The 24,614-nt window shown below is 33.4% G+C and overlaps 2 protein-coding genes across 3 annotated transcripts; both read right to left on the bottom strand.

The window, feature by feature from the left end:
* Positions 1-8,383: 8,383 nt before the first annotated feature.
* Positions 8,384-12,018, bottom strand: LOC145045667 (uncharacterized). 2 transcript variants are annotated; one of them, XM_078993990.1, is made up of 6 exons: positions 11,886-12,018; positions 11,668-11,760; positions 11,230-11,367; positions 10,437-11,147; positions 10,249-10,335; positions 8,384-10,157 (listed from the first exon to the last, which is right to left on the bottom strand). In XM_078993990.1, the coding sequence occupies exons 1-6, from the start codon at positions 11,925-11,927 to the stop codon at positions 8,505-8,507; spliced, it is 2,724 nt and encodes a 907-aa protein (XP_078850116.1). In that variant the 5' UTR covers positions 11,928-12,018; the 3' UTR covers positions 8,384-8,504. The 2 variants fall into 2 exon arrangements, with proteins under 2 accessions (XP_078850116.1, XP_078850120.1); XM_078993994.1 differs by having other exon boundaries at positions 10,249-10,332.
* Positions 12,019-12,525: 507 nt separating this feature from the next.
* Positions 12,526-19,210, bottom strand: LOC145012863 (uncharacterized). The gene is made up of 4 exons (XM_078971664.1): positions 18,911-19,210; positions 18,052-18,841; positions 16,354-17,908; positions 12,526-12,634 (listed from the first exon to the last, which is right to left on the bottom strand). Exons 1-4 carry the CDS (start codon positions 19,208-19,210, stop codon positions 12,526-12,528), a joined length of 2,754 nt encoding a protein of 917 aa, XP_078827790.1.
* Between the last annotated feature and the right edge of the window lie 5,404 nt (positions 19,211-24,614).

The raw sequence follows: 24,614 nt of genomic DNA, 5'->3' as shown, positions 1-24,614 counted from the left end.
CCACTCCGGCACGCACCCCCGTGCGCCCTGTCATACTTCCCGCACCGGGTGCGGTCCTGATAATCCCTCGATCTCAAATCCGATCCCTTGGGCTCTTTGCCCGGACCTGTGGCTGCCTGAACCTCATCCGTCTTCCTCTTCCGGATCTGCTCCAAATCAATCTCTCTCTCTCCCTAGCTCGCACAATCATATCCTCTAATGTTTTGCAGCTGGACCTACTCACAAACTGCCTGATGTCATCCCTCAACATCTCATGGTATCGGGCCTTCTTCATCTCCTCATCCGCAACATACTACGGTACAAGAAGAGCCCTATCCCTGAACTTGGTGGTGATCTCTGCCACAGTCTCAGTGGTCTGCATCAAATCCTGAAACTCCCGTGCCAACTGCTGCATCTCAATAATTGGCGAAAACTCCACCCTGAACCTGGCCGAGAAATCGCTCCATGTCATCGCGTCCAACGCGACATCATCCCCCAAAGCATGATCGATCTCCTCCCACCAATCCCTCGCTCTATCCTTTAGAAGACAGGAGGCGAGTCTGACCTTGTCCTCCTCAGGACAACGACTCGTACGGAATATGTTGGCAACATCAGCCAACCATCTGCTGCTAGCGATGGGGTCCCTAGCCCCATGATAATCTGGTGTCACGCAAACCCTGAACTCTCGAAATGTCAAGGTACGTGCTCCCATCAAAGCCATCATCTGGGTACGGAAGGCTCCCAACCTCCCATCCAAAATCTCCAATTCCTTGACCGTGCCAAAGATCATAGGAGTCTGATCTAGAATACTGTGCGTAACCTCCACTGATATCAACTCCCTCATTCGCTCCTCGAGTTGCTCGGCTCCTGAACCCGAGCCTGATCCCTCTCTGGTGCCTGATCTGCCCACTGGCCTCTCTCGCAACGTCACCATGCTGGAAATATACCACAACCACTATCAAAATACTTATAACTGCTGCGAGACCAAACACACACACTACCAGGTTCCTGGTCTTGTCTTCGCATTTCCCGAATCGAGTACGGATCCTCTGCTTTCAGTAGTACGGGCCCATACTACCTTCCACATCTATCCGTACTTTCCTCAAGAATTGCTTCGACTCCACCAGGTCCCTTTTCCACTACTACTGCTCCCAGCACTATCTCATCCTACGCTTACCCTAGGGAACCTCCGACTCAACTCAAACCAGTCCTCAGCTACTGAAGGCCTCCTTGTGATGCCAATTAGACATCACTTGAATACCATCACATGTGACGAGGCTCAGATAATCCTTCGAGTAAAAGAATCGTCCCTACAATGGTTGGACTCAAACAAGAGCTACGCAATAGGGCCAAATCCAGTACTATGAGATTATTCAACCCTGATTACATGTGACGTGACGTATTCACCTAATGGCTAACTCCTATCACTTAGAATCCCACAATGCACAAAGCAAGCAACATTCAGACAAGGGAAAATCTAACCATAACATACTCAAGCAATCATATCCACATAGCAAGAATCTGTACTAGCATGCAACACAAACTTATAAACTCAAGCATAACCTAAACAGGCTATCCTACTACTGTCTAATCAGCACTATCATGCAGCTCAAAGCACATATAACAGGTGCGTAAGGCATCCTCCCTAGATCCTTAGTCCTAATCTAGCACGTTGTTCTACTAACTGATAATCATAACATAAACTTGTATGGGTATTTTGGGGTACTTACTTGAGCTCGGCTGATTGCATGCACCACACCCTTTTTCTCCTTTCAAAATTCTTTTCTTTCTGAGTTCTGTTGCTTTTCTAAAACTGTTTTCTTTCTCAAACTCTTTTTACAAAACTGGCTTTTCATTTTGAAAACTTCCATACCACTTCCTTAGTTTGCGTTCAGACACACCTGAGAGTACGTATGAATCCCTCAAACCAAGGCTCTGATACCAACTTGTAACGTCCTAAAATTCAAGACTAAAAATTTCTTTTATAAAACATTACTTAAAACATAATTATCAATTCATAACATAATCAGAGTATGACTTCCAAAACATATTTTCATTATCAGAGTAAAACATTCCCAAGCTGTCTAATCTATGGTGTGTGCCATGCGATCACCCCGAGCTCTTCCCTCCGCTACCAGAAGTACCTGAAACCAAAACTAAAAACCGTAAGCACGAAGCTTAGTGAGTTTCCCAACCTACCACATACCATGCATAACCACATACTGCACATACTGGGCCATGCCCGCTATTCTAGGCCTCGCCCCCTACCTCGGGCCTCGCCCGCTACAACGGTCCCACCGCTCCAGGCCTCGCCTGGCTTCGAGCCCCGCTCGGATACAGATCTGTTTCACTTAGGCCTCACCTGTCACAGGGCCTCGCCCACTAACATATAATAGCACATAAATATATCACAACACATAAACTAAACATATACTAATGGATCCTGTCCTAAGGCCTCGCCTATCCTGGGCCTCACCCTTATCCTGCTACTGATCAGTCATGGAACCCCATCCACGCCCCTACTGGTTGTGAGATACGGGCCCATCCCACACTCACTCTTTCCCTAACTTGGGTCTCGCCCGTACTCTGCTGCTAATGAGATGTGGAACACCGTCTACACTCTGCTATTAGTGAGATACGGGACCTCGCCCACCCTCACCTCCCTACCAGGCACATGCATGTATCACACAGACAACAAGTGTAAACTATCACATAAACCACTCCTTCGGCACCCGCCCGTTATCATTGGACCTCGTCTTGAATATCATACTTGCATATTATGCCTAGGGCTAACCCCTGGGTCTTCTACTCATAACTATATGGGTCGGCATTGTGGCCTTAGACCCATTCACACAAAAGAGAAACTCACCTTCACTTGCTGAACTTGTTGATAGCCCCTCTAATTGTTGCCCGACAACTCTCTGAACTCCTGCTCCACTAGCTCCCCGAGCTACCAATATCAAAGCAACTCTTAGCCTAACTGTCCCCCGAAAGTCAACTAAGTCAACTCTGGTCAAAGTCAAAGTCAACCTTCCAGGTCAACCCTACTCGCCGAGTCTGCCTACTGACTCGCCGAGTTCATTAGCTTATAATCCTTTCATCCGCGACTCAACTCGCCGATTCAGCCCCTGACTCGCCGAGTCTACCGATTTCCGAGTCCTGACCTGTCCAACTCATTGAGTCCCCACACAACGCATTGATCTGATTCTTAACTCGAAGGGTTTGGGGTTTCACGACTCGACTCGTCGAGTCCAAGGCAATCTTCAACAGACTCGCCGAGTTGTTCTTCCAACTCGCCAGGTTCCTGCCCAACTTCATCCAACTCGCCGAGTCGACCCATGTGACTCGCCGAGTCACTCCAATTCTTAATCCATACAGTGGCTTTTCGAGCCATGCAGGGGCTCCAAATCATAGATCCATACTTCCAAAGCTCAATCCTCACGTAAAGTTGCAAACTTTACGTATAACTAAAGAGATCTAGGCTCAAAACACACTAAGGCTAGGTTTAAGGACAAAAGGGCTTCACCAACTACTCATCTTCTGATGCTTTATGACATATTGGACCATCCCAACACTAGATCTAAAGTGGCAACAACATATCTAAGCCCCCAAACTCGAATTAGGTCTCAAACAACCATAAAACCCCCAAATCTCATAACAAAAATAGATCTAGATGCAAAGGAGGGAAAATGGCAGCTTATTACCTCCAATGATGAACACAAACTGAAGTAGATCTCGGATCTACACCTCTCCTTTGAAGCAACCTTCTTGATTTTCAAGTTCCTTTCCAAAATTTCCTTCCTCCAAAGCTATTTCTCTCAAATGATGGAAGCTCACACGAAATCTAGGGTTTACCGGTTCTCTAGGATGATATGGAGGCCGAGGGAGGGACATAACACCCTTTATATAGGATACAACTCCCGGAATTAGGGTTTTCTTCGTTCAGACCAGACTCGCCGAGTCCCCTTAGCCGACTCGCCGAGTCGATCACTTACTCGTTGACCCAGATCCCGCTCGGACTCGCCGAGTTCCTCCTTGGACTTGACGAGTCGGCCCTTTGACTTAGAGTTTCTTTCCTTTCTTGACCTTCCTGATTTTGGGTGTTACAATATATATATATATATATATATATATATATATATATATATATATATTAGTTATTTTAAGAAAATAAAATTTCAATTTAATTAAAATTTTAGTAATTTATAATAATTATTCATGTCAATGGAATAAAGACACACATGTGCATAAGGAATGAAAATAACACGTAAATATTGTTGGTTAAATGTGCAAAATACAAATAGTAAACTTTTACTGCTAATTATATATAAGCTTATAGGATCACATTAAAAACTATAAAAAGGTTTTATAAGATAATGCTCAAATATTGTCTACCAACTAAAACATAGATAAATAATTGATTATAATTTGTTACAATAAGACAAAATAAATAAAAAAAAGTTTATTTATAAATTGAATAAAATGTGTTTATTTAATATAACCAATTAATCAATAAGAAATAATTAATTAAATATGTTTGGCAACTTGATTAAATGCTTGAATGTTTTCCATAAAGAACCGTGAATACAAATACATAAGAAAAACAACTTATGATTTTTTGGTAAGTATAAAAAGGAAACCTTAAGGGCACATTTGGTATAAAGAAGAGGAATTGAGAATCATTTCTCTTGTTTGGAAATACTAGTAGAGAATGAAAATACATGGAAAAAGAATTAAAATGTGGATAAAGAATTAACTTCACTGTTTTGTATAACAAAGAATACGTTAGAGAAATATTTTTGAGAATCATTTCTCTTGTTTGGTTTTTTGGTTGTATTAATAAATAAAATGGAGTTGAGTTCTTTTAGACTTTTACAATGTTTATTCCTTTTCCAATAATATTTTGTTTTTTCAAAAATGCCAATATGATGTAGATTTTAATTTGACAGATTATTTCTTTTTTATGTTTATAATTTTTCATAATTGTTCATATCTTGTATTGAAAAAACATAGCTCTAATATAAAAGAATAATTTACGAATAGAGTCAAGCATAAATAAAATTGAAACTAATGTTATTTAAAACATATGTCCATGAATGAATGTGCAAAAAAATTAAATTCAATATTCGTAAATATTTTCAGTTTCATTCATCATATCACACACTTCAATATTTTTCTACATTCCTATGTTGTTCATTGTCTCAACGAAATCCAATAATGCCTCAACCCAAATCATCTCCTATGTCAGTTTGCAAACCCCTTCCTAAAAATCTGCATTTCATTAGGTCCATTTGAAGTGAGGGCTTAAGTTTTAAAGTTTAATTAGAAATTCAATAAAAAAAAATAAAAAAAACAAACAAAAAACTTCAATTTAAAGTTAATGTTATATGATAATATCAAAGTTTGTGTATTTATTTACAACATGAAACCACATTTCCAATATGCCAAATCCCATAAACCAAACGCTGGAATTGAATTCCAATTTTAGTATAATGTTGTGATTTTCATGGGATCGAAAAAACAATGTAAAGTAAGTAGAACTAATTATCAAAAAGCAACCAAGCCCATAACCTCATGTATATTAATGATAGGAATCAAAATGCAATAACAAAAGTAATGAAATCAAAATAATAAATATACAGATCAAATAGAATACATACTATACCATTCTCTTTTATTAAAAAATAATAATAATAAACAAAACAAACTATAGTCCTGTTATACAATTTTCCGCTAAATAAAAGTTGCATGGGAGTGTTCAAGTTAAAATAATCGTTTGGTTTATCCACACATAAAGATGCATAGTTATAATGGTTTTTATGGAGTATTACAGTAGATATCAATCGCCATGTGAAACAGAATGCAGGGGGTTAATTAGAAGGGTAACAATTATGAAATCTACAATGGTGTAAACATAGAATGAAACGTAGAATCAAATTACGGAAACGTATTGTGTAAACATATATAATCAAACATAACAAGATTGAAAACTGTACCTTAATTTGGCGCAAACATATAAAGAATCAAATTCAGTTAATTGATGTAAACATAGGATCAAACATATTATGGTGAAAAAATCGAAGTTCAAACAACAAGTACCGAACTTTAAACAGGAAGAATCGAATTCAAATATATAAAGGTTGAAAAGCGTATCTTATATTGGAAGTATCCTTACAAATTGACCAGCAAGCAGCAACAAAGAAGCGTGATTGATGAATATGTCGGATGCGGCTTGTAGGGTTCGAAGCGGGGGAAAAAATCAATTCTCCGTTTTTTTTTTTTTTTTTTTTTTTGTAATTCTTGATGCTCTCTTATTTTCCTTTTCTCCCTTTTTTCAGTTTTTCTCTTCTAAAAATGGGAACTGTTTTAAGGGAAATGGAATTGATTTATTTCTCAAATCTTTATTATTGATGTTTAAGGAATCAACTCTATTTGTACATGGTTTCGAGTCTGAAAATCAACATTGATATATCGAATCTTTATGGGGTATGTGTTTCAAATAGAGGCGTACAACATTTTGCTTCAGTGGTGGGTTGTAGAGATGACAAGTTTCCTTTCACGTATTTGGGTCTTCCTATGCGGAAATTAGGGGTGTAAGTGAGTCAAGCTACTCGTGAGATACTCGACATCGACTCGTTAAAAGCTCGATTCAAGATCGAATTAAACGAGCCTAAGTCGAACTCGAGCCTAAATATAAGGCTTGTTTATTAAACGAGCTCGAGCCAAGCTTCAATTAATGGGCTCGCGAGCCTAAACGAGCCTATATATATATATATATATATATATATATATATATATATATATATATATATATATATATATATATATATATAGGCTTGTTTAGGCTCGATTAGGATCGCAAACCCACTAAATTGTTCACGAGCCGAGCTCGAGCTTCATTTTAAGGCTCGAATCAAGATCGAGCTCGAGCTCGAGTTTCCTCAAAATTAAACGAGCCGAGCTCGAGCTTGGTCAGGCTCGACTCGGCTCGTTTACACCCTTAGGGGGAACATGTCTAGGGTGAAAGGATGTAAAGTTATTATTGACAGGTTCCAAAGAAGCTTTCTAAATGGAAAGTTTTAACCCTATCTATTGGAGGTAGACGATGCTCATTAAATCTGTTCTAAGGTCTCTTGGTATATATTTTATGTCTCTATTTCTTATACATGTTCAAGTTGGAAAAATTCTTGAAGTGGCATGTGCAAACTTTTTTTAAGGAGGGGATGAGGACAATCGAAAAATGCCTTGGATTAAATGGGATGTTGTTCTTCCTATAGAAAACATGGTGGGTTGGATATTGGTAGTCTAATTGCCTTTAATCTTCCTCTTATTTAGAAGTGGCGGTGAATATTTTTATATAATGACAACCTTCTTTGGGTTAACATCATTAAACAGTTGTTTTGGTTTCATCGCTCTGGCTATACTGGGTCCGACCCTTGGTCTCGTGTTTTGGCTTCCAATTCTCGGTTTTTAAACTGAGGCTTAGTAATTGATTTTATTTTCAAGAAAGTAGTTGGTAATTGGATGTCTACAAAATCCTGGATTGATAGATAGATTGGAGATTCTTTGGATTCTAGATTTCCAAGAATTTTCGAGTTAGAGCAACATAAAGAATGTATGATTGTTGATAGAAGAGTAAATGGAGATTGGAACCGGCCTTGGAGACATATTAATCACAAGGGTGAAGAAGTTGTACAATTTTCGACCATTATGGAAGTTATTCAAAATGTTTCTCGGAATCATCAAACGGATAGGTGGTGCTACGAAATTAGTGAAGATGGTTCATTTATGGTTGGAAACTTAAAGGAGGTGGATTGATGAAGTGGTCTTATTGACTTTGGATCGGAACTGGATGGAATTTTGTCCCTAAAAATGTAAATATTCTTATTTGGAGGGTTTTAAGGAATAGAATTCCAACTCGGATTAACTTAGCAAATAGAGATATGGATATCCATTCGTGTTGTGCCCAATTTGTGACCTTGGCAAACAACAATTTGATCACCTTTTCATAAGGAGTGAAGTGGCAGCCAGAACTTGAAACGCTGTATTTTATTGGCTTGATCTTGATTAACCGGGTATATATTTGGTTGTTAACTTGTTTAATACCATGAATAATAGTTTAATGTCATCAAGAAAGAAAATGATGGTTGATGCGATCATATGTACTACGATTTGGTATATTCGAAGGTTTAGGAATAATGTGGTGCATTCAAGAGTTTTTGTTTTTTATGGTTTGCAAATTGGAACCATAGATGTGCGTTTGCTTGATTAAATTGGCTTCAAAATCCTCAGGACTTTATATAATTGTTTTTCTAGCTCCTTGCTAGTTTTGTTTTTTATATATGGTTGGCCTTTAAAAAATATATATATAAAAAATACGTACCAATGCATGCGAACATATTAATTAACACTAATTCAGGGACATCTCCAATATTTTCCTTTCATGTAAAGATACAACTTATAATACATTTTTAAAAAATAATAATAATAACAATAAACAAACAAACACCCATGTATTTCGAGATTTATATTTCTTCACTCATTTCCAAAGGAACTCTATATGTGTTCTTGAATTCTTCAAGTGAAGGAACAACCCTACCCGCATACAAACTCTTCACAATCCAATCAAACGGCACCACCGGAATCTTTTGCTCCACCGCACATTGCTTCAACTGACGTGAAATACCGATTTCGCCCTCCACAACAATCGCCCCTATCAATACCCTATTACTCTCAAGTCTCTTCACCAACCAATGAAACGACTTGAACACCAACCCCCCTCCATGCCTCACAACTTTCTCCATTTTCATACAAAAATCATGTTTCCCATGAAGCATAATCGCAATATCTTGGAAAATCAATCTTCTATTTGGCATCCGAATCCCAATTATCATGCTACAATCAATCACATGTTCTTTTAAAATCATGTATTTCTTATGTGGTAAGATTGAACCTTCGTTGACCGAGTCAAACAGCCATTTGACTTTGAGAATACACGCGTTGACTGCACACCCGTATAAAAACTTTGTTGTGAGTAGCCTTTTGGGACTCAAAATCACAGGAAGTCGATATTTTGATGGGTTTTTTTGTCTTCTAGAAGTTGAAGATGGAGGAGATGGAATGTCATCTAAAACTATGCCACTGTTTTTTTGAATTAGATTTTTTATTTCTTTATGTTTCTTGATTGAAAAACCCGTAATTAAAAAATTAAAATCTTGAAATAAACGTGTTTTGTTGCATGTGAATGTGACTCGTGTTTTTTTTGTGTGAATAGTTTCGGGTTCTGAAAAACGGACACGTTTTCTCATTGGAACTACACAGCTTTTGATGTTGGACTTCACCTTTCTGAAAACCTCGGTTGGAAGTAACTCTGGATTTTCTTTATTTACAGTAGCCAAGGGTAATTTGGTCTTTTTCTCAACATCATCTTGTGTAGGTTGTTTGTTCACCGAGTAGGGATCATAAGGGGGATGTGGTAAGATGCTGTAAGTTTTAAGTGAGGACACGTGTCTTCGTATAGTAGGACTTGAAATATTCTCACGAAGGGTATTATTGGTATTTTGGGGTGAGACACTTTTTGGATTATTTTGGTGAAGGGTATTATCAGTATTTACGGGTGAGACACTTTTTGGATTAACTTGGTGAAGTGTATAATCAGTATTTTGGGGTAAGACACTTTTTGGATTATTTTGGTGAAGGGTATTATCGGTATTTTGGGGTAAGACACTTTTTGGATTATTTTGGTGAAGGGTATTATCGGTATTTTGGGGTAAGATACTTTTTGGATTATTGAGATTAACTTGATGAAGGGTATAATCGGTATTTTGGGATGAGACACTTTTTGGGTTATGGAGATTAACATGGGGAGGGGTATTATCGGAAGAAAAGCTACAAGGAACAATAGAACACAAAAGGTCCTCCATTGGGGAGACACTAGGAGGCATATCAGGGGCAATATCGGAACAAAAAATACCGTTATCAGTAGTTTTCTGGTGTGTATCTATATCTTTAGGACGTGTTATGCTTGATTGAGAAACAGTATTAATGTCCTGTTTTTGTATAGCAGAATTCATATCAGGGGCAAAATCGGCAGATTCCGAGAAAAAACTTGTTTCATTTAAAGCAAATGGTTTTTCAGGGATTTTGTTGTCTGTAACTGAAGGAATCCCAACTTCATTCTGAAAACAAGAAGCAAAACTGATTAGCAAGAAACCTGTACTCTTTAAGTCCATTAAATTAGAAAAAAGAAATTCCCAAAATACCCCTCACCTTACATGTCCAACCACCAAACCAACGGCTTTGAAATCTATCTTGAATCAAATTTGTCATCTTGCCTTCATTTTCCAACACAACCTGCTAACCATAATAAACTTTTATTTCAATTTTCAACTTTAACAACAAATTTATACATAAAACATATTAAAAAAAAAAAAAAAAAAAAAAAATCTTTGATTTACCTTTTTTGTGCAAAAATCAGGTTGCTCAACAGAACAACTAAAAATGGGATCAAAATCACACCCTAGATCAGCATCATGTTCTTTATGTGTATCACCTTCAATAGATTCCAAAACAATTTCTTTTTTTGATAATATCTCTTGTTTTGTGGAAATAGAACCAAATTCAGCTTCTAGGGTTCCATAACTATCTTTAACATGAGATATGGATTCATAACCACAACTATTCACTGTTAATCCCACATCTTCGTATGCTTCTGCCATGGTCAACTCATCCAAATCAGAAAGAAAGTCAACTTCATACTCATTGTCATTGTTTTCCTCAAAATCATCATTAAGTTCCTCCAATCGTGCCTTTTTTACCCTTATTGCAGCTTCAAGAACAGATGAAGGGGTTGAAAGCTGTGAACTTGGTTCATCTTTTAATACCTCATGGATTATTAATGCTTCTGATGCTGCAACAGCTAGTTCCACTGCATCTGTGATATCAACTTTATGAGATTTCGGGGTTTTCCCATTTTGCCCCTTTAAAGGTTCGTGACTGGAAATTCCTGAATTGCCCTTCTGTGGGATTGGATTTTGGGTGTTCTCCTTAGGGGTAACTTTGGAATCTGGAACTGGAAGAGGTTGTGGTTGAGATTTACTTGGAATTGGATTTGATAAATTTTGAGATTCTTCATTTGATGATAGATGAAGATGGAATTGAATTTCATGCTGAGAAGTGAAACTGAATCTGTTAAAATTTAAATAATAATCTTAAGTAAAACACAGATGAAAATGATGAATAGAAACTTACATTGCTAGAACATGAAGGAAAATTCATGGTTGAGTTGTCTTCTCCAGATAAAAATAAATGGAAACTCTTACACACACCATTATCAGACAGATTCTCATTTTCTCTAGTATTGATGTTTTGCTGAAGGCATCCAATGTCCTAATCGTTATAATAATAAAATTCCATCAGATATTTGTACATAAACTCCTACCACTTTACTGATTAATCAAACACATGACTTCTAGAGGTGAAAACTTGCCTAGAAGATTCAGATTGACGAAGTGTATTTCTTCTGATTTGAGATAATAAGAGAATGTCAAAGTAAACCAAAACGAACAAGTATGTTTTGTATAGGTGGGTGTTTTCAGTTTAACGAGAATCGTGAAGTATTACACTGAATTGAAAGGAGGAAAGTGAAAACTAAAAGGGGAAAACAAGAAGAAAAAATATACATCCTACCTCGAGCCTTTGCCCTGAAGAACATTGAAATGCTTGATTGCTCGCCTCCCTTATCGAGGAAGATTGAAGCCAACCCGGAAGCCATGCTGCTTCCTGTAATAAGATAGGAGAAATATATTTCGCATACTCAAATCTACAACCATGCATGAAACCTAATTTTCAGAACGAAAAAAGAGATCCATACAATAAGATGCACGATAAATGAGAAGGAAACATACCTCAGAGAAGTGAGGAGGATGAAACCCTAGTAAGCTCTGCATCGTATTGCACGGTGTGAGTCCTTGGCGCCAATATTTTCAGGTCGGAGCGAATGGGGGCGGGGTTAAAGAATTGAAGAATTATTTATGGAAGTGAGTTAGAAGTTTTTTCCAATTTATATAATCATGTTTCTTACAAATCTATAAATTTATGGGATATGATACGATGTGTTTGAAAATACTTTTTTTTAAGGGCCAAAATATAAATATATATTAAACTATTTCTAAAATACTTACCTCAAATACCGCTAGGTTAGAATTACAAAGGAGGTGTTTAAAAACAAAATAATTAATTTAGGAAAAAACATCATAAATGGTCCTTGTGTTTTTCCAGATTCTGAAATTTAGTCCCCGTGGTTTAAAAATCTCATAAATGGTCCTTGTGCTTTCAAAACTTTTTACAGATGGTCCTTATTGCTAACTCCGTTAACTTTTGTCCGTTAATTGAGGGGCATTTTCGTCATTTCACACCACAGGGACCATTTATGATCTTTTCAGTTACTTTTTTTAAAAAGAAAAAAACTAAATATAATTATTTAATATATAAAATCTCTCTCTCTCTCTCTCTCTCTCTCTCTCTCTCTCTCTCTCTCTCTCTCTCTCACACACATTTGTGTTGGAATCCGTTGAACACACCTGCAACTTCAACTTCCCCTGATACCTCATCTTCAACGATGACTTCTTTTTCTTCTTCAGTTAAATCAACGAATCTAAAAATCAAGGGCACAGTGGGCAACGAATTCATCGAAGAGAGAGCGAAGGAGAGGTCAAGAGACAATCGACTAGTTCTGGGGGTTGCTCGATGGAGAGAACGGATTTGATTTTGCATGTTTGAAGCTCTATGTTTGTAAATCCCATTTGAAGAAGACGAAAGGATTTTTGTAGACCGAGTTCTTTAGTGTATTCCTAATTGAAATATGATTCAATCTGCATCCAATTGTTGTTCTTCTCCATTTCATTGAAAACCTTGAGATTGGATTGTGTTCCTCAATTTGCCCCAAGCCCCTAATTTTGTTCACTGATTCCACGAACACAGGAATAGAGGTAGCATAGAGGGGACTAAGGGAGGAGATGTTCATTTACCTCAATTTGGACCTGCAAGACAAGATATCTTCAAAATCATTTTTGATTCACCCCAAATATTTTTCCTCAATTTATACATCGACTAAAAAATACGTGATGAGAAGGTGGCCCTTCTGAATCAGAGCCTTAATTTTGAATCAAACTGAAATCGGTTGTGTTTATGTGAATGAAGAGAGGATTGAAGGGAAATAAAGTTTGATTCAGGTAAAGAGACGAAAAGGGGTAGGTCTTTCATGTTCTTTGTGGTTCTTGGTTTCATGTTCTTCTCTGTGTGTAACTTTGAAAACAAAGAAGAAAGGGAGAAAACATAAATTAAGGGAATAAAGAAGTAGAAAATACAATTGTTTGAGGTCAAAGGTTGCTCGTTTGAGTTGATCGGAAAATAGGTTGTAGGGAAGAGATAGAGTCTTTGTTAGGGGATTTGTGGTGGTTTCAGGTGGATCTTCTTCTTTGATGAACTCTGACATTTTATTTGGATAGAAACGATCTACCATTTTATGATTGTTTATCTGAGAGAGAGAGAGAGAGAGAGAGAGAGAGAGAGATTTTATATATTAAATAATTATATTTAGTTTTTTTCTTTTTAAAAAAAGTAACTGAAAAGATCATAAATGGTCCCTGTGGTGTGAAATGACGAAAATGCCCCTCAATTAACGGACAAAAGTTAACGGAGTTAGCAATAAGGACCATCTGTAAAAAGTTTTGAAAGCACAGGGACCATTTATGAGATTTTTAAACCACGGGGACTAAACTTCAGAATCTGGAAAAACACAGGGACCATTTATGATGTTTTTTCTTAATTTAGGTTAAATGCTATAAATACCCTTTCTTTTTCAATTTCATCTCTTGATGTGACTTTTATGTCTTTTTTTTTTTTACTTCCTCTTTTGTTTTTTGTTGTTTTTTTTAATTTTTAATACTATATATATATATATATATATATATATATATATATATATATATATATATATATATATATATATATATATATATATAGGAAGCAATGGTGTTCAAATCGGGATCCTACCTAGGATCGTTTTTAGGTTTGTAAGATCCGGATCTTAAGATCCCACAAAATAAAATATAATTTTATTTTATAATTTTTAATCATGAAAAGTATTTCAAACATTCAATTTTTCATTCAAAAGTTATAAAAAACTCAAAATATTTGTCATAATCACAATACAAAATGATAAATGTTTAATTAGTAAAGGGTAAAGGATATAAAGTGATAAAAAAAAATTTCATTTGCAAAAAAAAAAATAATAAATAAATAAATCTAGGGAAGGTAGGATCTAGATCCTACGATCCTACCCCAAATACAATCATTTTACAATCCGGATCGTTTTTCATATCTAGGATCGTAGGATCGTACGATACTACGCTCAGGATCGCGATTTTGACAACAATGATATGAAGCTTAGGAATAGTAAACTGCACATTTTTTTAGCAGAAATGGTCCTTACACTTTGTTCCTCATTCTTTACTTATTTTTACATTTTTGGATCTTGCAATTAATATTTTTACATTTCTTAGGAACCTTTTAATATTTAAAGTTTGGCCACAAAACTTTAACGGTTTGACAACTTTGATCATTTTTCTAAAGATTTGTTAATTCCTACCCCTTTAATTCTTTAACCGTTTTGAAAGTTCTGATCCTTGCAGTCAAAAGTTTTATATTTTTTCATAAAAACATGAAAAAAACGGTCCGGGGCAAAGTCCGGGCTTTTCATCCTTGCACCTTCTATGTTTGTCATATTTAACGATTCGGAAACAATATTGAAAGCTTCTGGTTCCCGTATAGCGGGAGTAACTTTTCTAGTTATTATTATTAATTTCAATAATCGTATAAAATTCGAACAACATTTTAAAATTCAGAAGACATAATAAAATTCGAACGACATAATAAAATCCGAACGACAATATAAAACGGAACAAAAACAAATTTTATCTTTATTTATCATTGATATACTAACTGGTTCGGTATTACATTTACGTGATACGTTATGTGGATTGAAAACAAACTTTACTTTTGTTTCATTTTATATTGTCATTCGAACTTTATAATATCTGCCGAATTTATAATGTTGTCCGAATTTTATATGGTTATAAAAAAAATTTAAATAATAATAATAATAATAACAATAATAATAAACAAAAAAAAAAAAAAAAAAAAAAGAGAGAAAAAACGATGTCAAATCATAAGTAAAAGGTTGATTAGATTGATATTAGAGGTAGAATTGGTTAAGAAGGGTACTTATAGTACAAACCTTAATTTATTTTGATTTTTTTTAAAGTTGATTCATTCGTAATAATTTTTTGTTTATACGTAACAATTTTCTTCCGAACACTATATTTTGTAATTGATATTTTAGAGTTGTACGCATGGTTCTAAAAAGCGTGTCATGGCGCAAGGCGTGGTGTAGCCGTTACGAAAACGTCCAAGGTGGGTTTGTTAAGCTTGGCACCCAAATAACGTGTCAAGGCGTGCTTTTTCGTGTTATGTCGCGAGTTTTTTTCAAGGCGTGGATTTTTTCAAATTTTTTTGTTTTTGTTTTTTTTTTTTGTCAGGTCTAAAATAATTGAGTTTTTTTTTTTTTTTGTCAGGTCTAAAATAATTGAGTTTGTGTTAATTTTTTTATATTAAATATTAATATAACACTTCTAAAAACTTCATATATTTGATACAATTCAATAATTATATGATTTATCTCTTTTAATGTATATAAAATAGTCACGCTTTGAAAAACGTCATGGCTCGCCAAGGCTTGGTATAACTTAATTTTGACCTCACCGCCAAGTCACGCCTTACGTTTTTTAGAATCTTGGTTGTACGTTTAAGTTTTTTTTTTTTTTTTTGTCACAAACTAAATTTTGTAAAGATGTGTTTTTAATTAAGTTATCGGACGGTCTAACACTATAATAAATTAGATCAAATTCATACCTACCATTTTACTGTTTTATTATCATAAAACTAGGTTTAAACCCGTGGAAATCCACGGGTGATAAATTGAAATATAATTATAGTTTTTAATTTGTAACAAAAAAAAGATATGAAAGTTTAGAAAAAATGAAGAATAGTGATATTAGCATTAATATGAATAAGTCAAATACAATAAAGTTGTAAAAATTAATTAATTAATATGATAGATGAAGTACGATACAAGAAAAGTAAATAAAAGATGGTAGAAAAGTAAATAAAAGATGGTAGAAAAACAATGTTTATAAATTCCCAAAAACTTCCTTATAAACGACATTGGAAGTTTTATTTGTGAGACTATCATCCTTATCTAAAATTAACAATTTTAATCCGTCCCTACTTTGGACTCTAGATAAAGCAACATACAATTGGCCATGTGAAAACACGGGATGTTTGAGAAACAAACCAACCTTGGATAATGACTGTCCCTGACTCTTATTAATGGTCATTGCAAAACATACAGCCAATGGAAACTGTCTTCTTCGAAATTTGAATGGAATTTTCTTTTCTGATGGAGTTAGAGACATTCTTGGAATAAAAGTGTGGTTTCCAATATTAGTTCCAGATATGATACGTGCCTCAATAACACGTTTGCCCAATGAAATCACCTGGAGTCTTGTTCCATTACACAAGCCGTTTTTCTGATCAATATTTCTCAGCAACATAACTGGAACACCGATTTTTAAAACTAACTTATGGTTTGGTAAACCCGATACTTTTAGACCATTTAAAACATCAGGTGAATATAAATTTGCATCAAATTGATCATGGAGAAATTCAGATTGGCATATACTATCTGAACTTAAGTATTCAACCTCATCTCCTGGAAATTTCAATAGCAAACGATCGTTTATTTCTTGAACCACTTCGTTCTTTGGAGCAAGTATTGCTTTTTCTTGAAAATAGCTTGTATTGTTGTACTTTTCCAAAATCGAAGGATATACAAACTCGATTAATGAACCTATAGGATCATGTGCATCATTAATGAGAATATCATCTGGAATATCAATAACCGTTTCTCCATCGTTGATACCACCAAGTTTGCCTTCTCCTATATCCAACAACCAATTTGCAAAATCTCCGATTTTTTCTATATCAGATTGATCCCTTCCAACACTTAGTCTCATGTTTTTTGTTAATTTATGGATCTTGCAATGTTGCCATAAATATGAAGAACTTAACGAAGCATTAACAATGTTTTGTCTACTTCCACCTGGAATAACAGGTAAGATCTGTCTAAAATCTCCTCCAAAAACAATAACTTTCCCTCCAAACGGAATATCTGAGTTGCTAGAATTTTCAGACTTGAATACATCTTTCAAACTTCGATCTAAAGCTTCAAATGCGTGCTTGTGGACCATAGGAGCTCCATCCCAAATTATCAATGAGGTTTTTCTCAATAAGCTTGCCAGGTCACTATCTGGATTTATTCTACAAACAGAATCCTCTGTTAGTTCAAATGGAATTATAAATCGGGAGTGTGCTGTTCTACCTTCGGGCAATAATAATGAAGCAATCCCACTTGAAGCAACATTTAGAACAATATGACCATCTTTTCTAATAGCGGCAGATATTGTCTTCCATAAAAAAGTTTTACCAGTTCCACCATAACCATAAACAAAGAAGACACCTCCTTTATTTTCTTTAACTGCACTCATGATATCAAGGAAAATGTGACGCTGCTCATTTGTCAATGCAAGAAACATACGATCAAACTCGGTCTTTATAGCGGTAATGTCATATTCTAGCTCCTCGGTCATAAGTTGATTGTTTGAAGAAGAAACAGAATCAAGATCCGGGATAGGCATGTTTTTATAATTTTTTAGACTCGAGTTATTCCGAAGTAAAACTTGTTCTATCTCGAACAAAGTTAAGTTCTTAAGCTGATCTTCATTGAGTGATAAGTCTGGAGGACAAAGAGCTAAGTAATTAGAAATATTATTAACAATATTTATTTATAATTAAAAGTATTATTTAATGTATGTTTAAAAATAAATAAATGACTACTTAAATAATAATAATAATAATAATAATAATAATAATAATAATAATAATCTTTAATACCTGGAGACTTGAATCTATGTCGTTGGTTATAAAGAATTCCATCTGCCAAATATTCCCATGTGTTTTCCCAAACAACCTCCGGTTTAGACATATTGTTACACATCAACAATGTAGCAAATAAGAATCGTAGGTAAAAACCAGATCCAGAATGACTTGCTTCTTTGATTGCATCGATGTATTCATTATCATCATCCAAGAGCCCAAGAGCATAACAAGCATCTCTAAAAGAAGAATATTCTTCACCATTTACTGTGCGAATTTCTTCAAATGATTTCGGACCTTTCACCTTATTTAACAAAATCCTTAGGAAATAAGCTTCCCCTAGTTTAGGTGAAACCGAATGAATTCTACCAATGCACTTTCCTACTTCCCTTGGCTTCCAAATCCTATCACCACGATTCCAAACAAACTTTGTAGGAAATTCAACATACGTAAGTTTCCGTGCATCACCATTAACTGCATTACACTTCATCCAAGCTGTGAACATTGAAGAAGCAACGGAGGGTTTGTCGAGAACATCGTGAATATCATCGTCTTCCCCATATACGATTTGTTGTTGACCAGGAAGATGAAAAGGAAGTCTAACCACAGAAGGATATCTGTAATGAACATCATATTTAAAAATTCTCCATGATGCTTCACATGCAGATAAATATCTACAGTCGTAATACTCATTTATTTCATCGACTACATCATTACTATCAGCTTCATTATTGCTTCGTACAACGGCAACTGTAGCTCTATCAGGTCCCTTGTTTATGTATTTGAATAAATACTTTATAGAAGAACCCTGATTGCACCATTCAACATTAATATGTGCCTAATATCTTTTCAATAGATATTTGTTGTATGGGACAACATTTCTATTATCCAATTTCACACCCGATTTTTCAACAAAATGACCATCATTTCTTCTCTTATATAATGGAAAACCATTCTGATCAACAGAGTTATGATTACAGAATTGTTTTGGAAAGTTTTTCGAACACTTGTTGTCGACCATGCATGGACAATTGATGTTTTCAACTCCACATGGACCATGAATCATGAACTCTTGCACAAGTTTATACAACTCTGGATCTTCATCTATGTTTGGTATCTCAGCGGAAATTATCGTATCGATCAATTCAACAGTGGGTAACTTGTAGTCAGAATGCATAAATAAACATATATGACTATGCGGCAAACCTCTTTTTTGAAATTAAATTGTATAAACAACTGCAAAATATTTTGGAAAAAAAAATAAAAAATGATTATACCGTAAGGAAAAATATAAAAAATATGTAATAAAAATTATAACTTTTATCAATTATGAAGAAACATAATTTCAAATACCGGCTTGAACTATGCCGAAAATGTGATTCTCCCTTAGGTCTTTAATAAATGCATCAAGCTTGATCTTGAACAACCTACATAGTATATCAGGTCTGTCTTCTGGTTGAAGTGAAGTATCCTTAAGGAACCTTTTAACCTCTGGCCATTTGGGATTACACGTAAAGGTTATGAAGAAATCAGGATATCCAAACCATTTACATAGCGACATGGCATCCAAATAGTTTTGCAGCATATAACGCGCACCACCTGTGAAAGATGAAGGTAATATCACACGTTGGCCGATGTTGGAGATATTTGTAGTTCCTTGAGCTTTTTGTTTACTTAAATTCTCGTAAGACTCGCATCTAAGAACATGTTGTTGGCTACGTATGAAATACATTCTTTCACTTTCAATCATCGTATACGCATCTACCAAAAATTGTTGAAACAACCTTTTTGAATTAAGAATCAGTGAGAACGAATGATCTCTGTCTTGAATTCTGAAAGCGAAAAATTCTCTCATTGTACATTTCGAGCGCTTGTTGTTGGTTGTAGATTCAACACCTCTATGAAGAATATCAACGTTGTAACCATCATCCCCATATGGAAATAGTAGCGGATATTGGAGATGAAGGTAAGAAGGATGCAATTCACTGATACGCTGTAGAAATCCCGATTTTGTCTGAACAACAATATCTCTATTTTCAACCGAATCAAAATTGTCACCTACAATTAAAGCGGCAACCTCAGAAGCAGTTGGTAGGTTATATGTCCTTCCATCTCGATCCCTTTTCCCGATAATTCTTAACTTCATATCAACTTCATGATTTTTTTTAAAAGTATCTCTTACCATCCTATAAGAGCTAACCAAGACATTATTTGAATCTAACATCACCTTCAAATCTTGAATAATATCATTATCGATTGATGTAGATTGATGCTTTTCCCCACTATAAAAATTGAAAATATACATAATATTAGTAAAAAAATAAAAATAAAAAAAGATTAAACTTAAGTATGAATAAGAAGTTTGAAAATATACCCAAAACATGTTTGTCTATTTGAAATTTCGTTCTCAGTATCATAAATGTATAACTGAGAGAATTTTGGTTGCGATCCATTTGGTGGTAAAAGGCTTCCAATAGTATGATAATTTTGACCACCAAGTCTGAAAATATATGGAGCATTTCCTCTATTGATTGAATAATCAATTTTACCACCCATTGACGTAAAAGAAAACATTGAATTGTAACGTCGAATGTTTTTCATGAAGTTTTTGCTTTTAGAATCCGTTGCTCTGAACATTCTTTCATAAGTTGGTGGCGCGTTCTTTAAATCTGGTAGTTGAACCTTGCCATAACCACAACATAATGAATAATTTGTGTTCCCTTTTTTTTTTCCTCTTATGGATTCATTTCTCCATAATTTTGCATGACATGTTTGACATACAACAATTTGATCACCATGATCCAAATATTCTGTAAGAAAATAAAGTTGTGTAAGTAAAATATTTAATTTTATAAGTATATACAATATGATATTTCAGGTGTAAGATAAAAAATGGGTATATATATGTATTACCTTTGGAAATACCTACTATTAGGTTTTCATTATTGACTTCATGTACATCTTCTAGATCTGTTGTCAAGTCAATCAATGGAATAGGAGATAAATGTTCCAACTTCCTTTTTAATTTATGACATCCTGGATTTAACTTGATTGATGATGAAGAAGCAGTTATTGTAGATGCATTTCTTGAAGTCATGCCATTACGAAGTCCAGAGTAATGTATTTTATTTTGTAACGTTGAAGTAACATAGTTATTGAAACTAATATTAGCTGGAAAAAAGTAGTAAATATATATAAATATATTAGAAAGTGGTTAAAAGTAAATTTCAAAAACAAATATTATTACCGTTTGAAATGTTAGATAATGGAGTTCTAACATTTATACATGAAGGAGAAGATTGTAGGGGTGTACTTTGGTTTCCACGTGATCTATAGAAACAAACATTTTCATTTTGTTGAACAACGTTTTTTGATTGATCTGTAAAAAACAACATGTTATAAAAATTGAAGACATATATTATAAATTAAAAATTACAATTTCAAATTTTATATTAGTACAGGGGAATAATATAAAATGATGAGAATGTATGTATTTTTTATATAGGTTAATGAAGTGTAAAAATTAAAAAAAAAAAATTACAGTTATCCGTGTTTTTCAAGACATGTGGTGTAGATAGATTTTGAACAGTGTATTTTGTATTCCTTTTCTTCGATCTCTTATTATCCAAATATAATTTTTTATGTCTTCTGTTCTCTCTTGCTTGCAAGTAGTACATATTATTGTTTGTTCCTACATAAAGAATAAAAGTATATGATATAAAATGTATAAGAGTGTAAATAGTTGTGTTTGCTATCAAAATTAAAATCATAAATGATTGAAATTTGGTTAACATTTAATTTTTGAAAATAATATATAATCAATAATAATAATAATGAAGAGAGAAATGTACCTTTCAAACTGTTGGTAACAAATATTACATTTGATGAATCTTCCGTTGTCGGTGAAGCAGGCAACTTATTTTCTATTTCGTATTATGTTAATACATATTAGTGTTGGAATAATACATGTTATTGTTTGATTATGAACTTGATTCAACGTGATATTATATTTATTTAAGTATGAATTTAACAATATATATTAAAAATATGTAGAAGTTATAAAAAAATTTATTTATATAATATGAAAATAAGTTATGCAATATTTTTATGTTATTAAAAGATTTCTTTAGAGCAAAAAAAATTTGTAAGAAAAATTAATTTTTTTTTTGTGAAATACAGAATACATACCATTGTAAGCTGAAGTAATAGAATTTGTAGCGGTTGAAGTTTGATGGATCGATGTAGTAGACAAATTAATGTTATTTCTATTATCTAAATAAAAACAATTTAATTTTCTACTCTTTTTAGAATTAAACGACTTCATGATATGTCTGCAATCTGAAAAAATAAGAACAATTATTTTATAAAAAAAGATGATATGCAATAAAAATTATGAAATTTAAGTGCAATTTATTTTATATAATTATATAAGTCGGTCAATTCTTGTAATATGATTGCATTTAAATATTTTTTATTTTTTTTATATACCTTAATATACAAATTATATTTATTGAATATTTATACACCATTGATAAAAGAAAATATGAACAAATAATATTTATATTAAAAAGAATTAATAGTTGTATGATATAAACACAACACCATAAATATATTTTTTTGTATTATTAAATTAAAAAATATTAAGTTTTCTTAGAGTTATTAGAGTACATGATAAGGAATGAACATGAAATAAATATTAATATTGGTCTATTGTATCTACAATTTAATATAATGAAATTCAAAATATCAAGATGAGCAATAAATTTTTTACAACACTTCTAATAAAATAATAAAAGTTATCTTGCTTTTAACTTTTGCAAACATATGTTGTGTTTGGTAGTCAATTTCATTGGATGCATTAATTTTCGATTATTATTAGTATTATTTAAATACAAAAAAAAACTATATTGTATAAAATAAATGTGTCACCAAATGTTTTATTATAGTCAAGATAAAAGATAAAAATTAAAACTAACTTTTTTTTTATTACAGTTTAAAGTTTTGTATGTGAGTAATAGTTGTCGATAGTCATGATAAGAAAATTTTAGTGTGACTATAAATAATTTTTGGTAACATTTTAAATTCTTATGTGTAATTAAATATAAACAATATTCTTGATAACCAATTATGCATGTAACTAAAATTAATTTATGAATATAGTATAATTATATATATATATATATATATATATATATATATATATATATATATATATATATATATATATAAATAAAAGTAGCAATAAGTATCATAAAATATTAAAAATATGAGTATAAATATTTTGTAATGAAGATTTAATGTCTTATTTGCGGCTATTTTAAACAATAATAACTATAAATAGTAAAACATCTTATTAGACTTATTTTATGGTAGTAAATAAAACGTAAATAACTTTTTTTTAATGATTCTCAAGGTAATATAATAGACATCTGTCAATTAATATGAAACAATGACCATTTACGTAAATTTACATAATGATGAAGTATAATCTGGAGTTTTGTTTAGTTAGAAGATAAACCATGGTTTTTTGAAATTACTAATCAAGGCTTAGATATCTGTCTGAAAGACAAAGAAAGACAACAATCGCACTTCTCTCTGTAGATAGAAATCAAGAACGGAAACAAATAGGTGGGTTAAAGGTTATTCATTTATTTATGTCGATCTATTAAACTCACAAGGTCACAGATCTGTTAAGGTCAGAAAAATTGGGATCGGTGACGAACGTATTCTACAAATCGAGTTCTTAGTTCACTGAAAGTTTCGATTTTTAAACATTAAAGAATTGCTTACCTGTAGTAGGGAATTGGAGAGTACAACATGAATCAAGGATGCAAAAACGGAGCTGCGATCGTCAAAGCAAAGAGGATTCAGAGGAAACGACCTAAAATAAGGTTAGAGTTTTATAATCTTTTAATTTAGGTTTGAACTTTTGTTTTTGAAATGTTGTGGAGGGAACATAATCTGTTTTAAAATTTTGAAAGTATTAAAAAAATTGTTGTTAATCATGCTTGAATTTCGGTAAAAATGATAAAAATGGATTGTTTATTTCGTATTTCTTCTCCGCTATGACAACGTGAAATGAAAATATTATGAAAATACACGCTTAGTTGAAGCCTTAAAATGGGAGCATTCACAGTAGTAGTGGTTAGATACCCATACAGTATTTGATACAAATAGTAACTCCTATACATAATATTAGTAATATATACATAATATATATATATATATATATATATATATATATATATATATATATAATAATAATAATAATAATAATAGATTATGAATAAGAAGTTTGAGAAAATACCGAAAACATCTTTGTCTATTTGTAATTTCGTTGTCAGTGTCATAAATGTATAACCGAGAGAATTTTGGTTCCGATCCTTTTGCTGGCAAAAGACTTCCAATACTATGATAATTTTGACCACCCAATCTGAAAATGTAAGGAGTGTTTCCTCTATTGATTGAAGAGTCAATTTTACCACCCATCGACGTGAAAGAAAACATTGAATTGTAACGTCGAATGTTTTTCATGAAGTGTTTGCTTTTTGAATCCATATTTCGAAACATTCTTTCATAAG

The sequence above is a fragment of the Lactuca saligna genome, chromosome 1, assembly GCF_052625555.1.
Source record: "Lactuca saligna cultivar CGN05327 chromosome 1, ASM5262555v1, whole genome shotgun sequence".
Lineage (NCBI taxonomy): Eukaryota > Viridiplantae > Streptophyta > Magnoliopsida > Asterales > Asteraceae > Lactuca > Lactuca saligna.
This window is presented reverse-complemented; position numbering and strand designations above follow the sequence as displayed.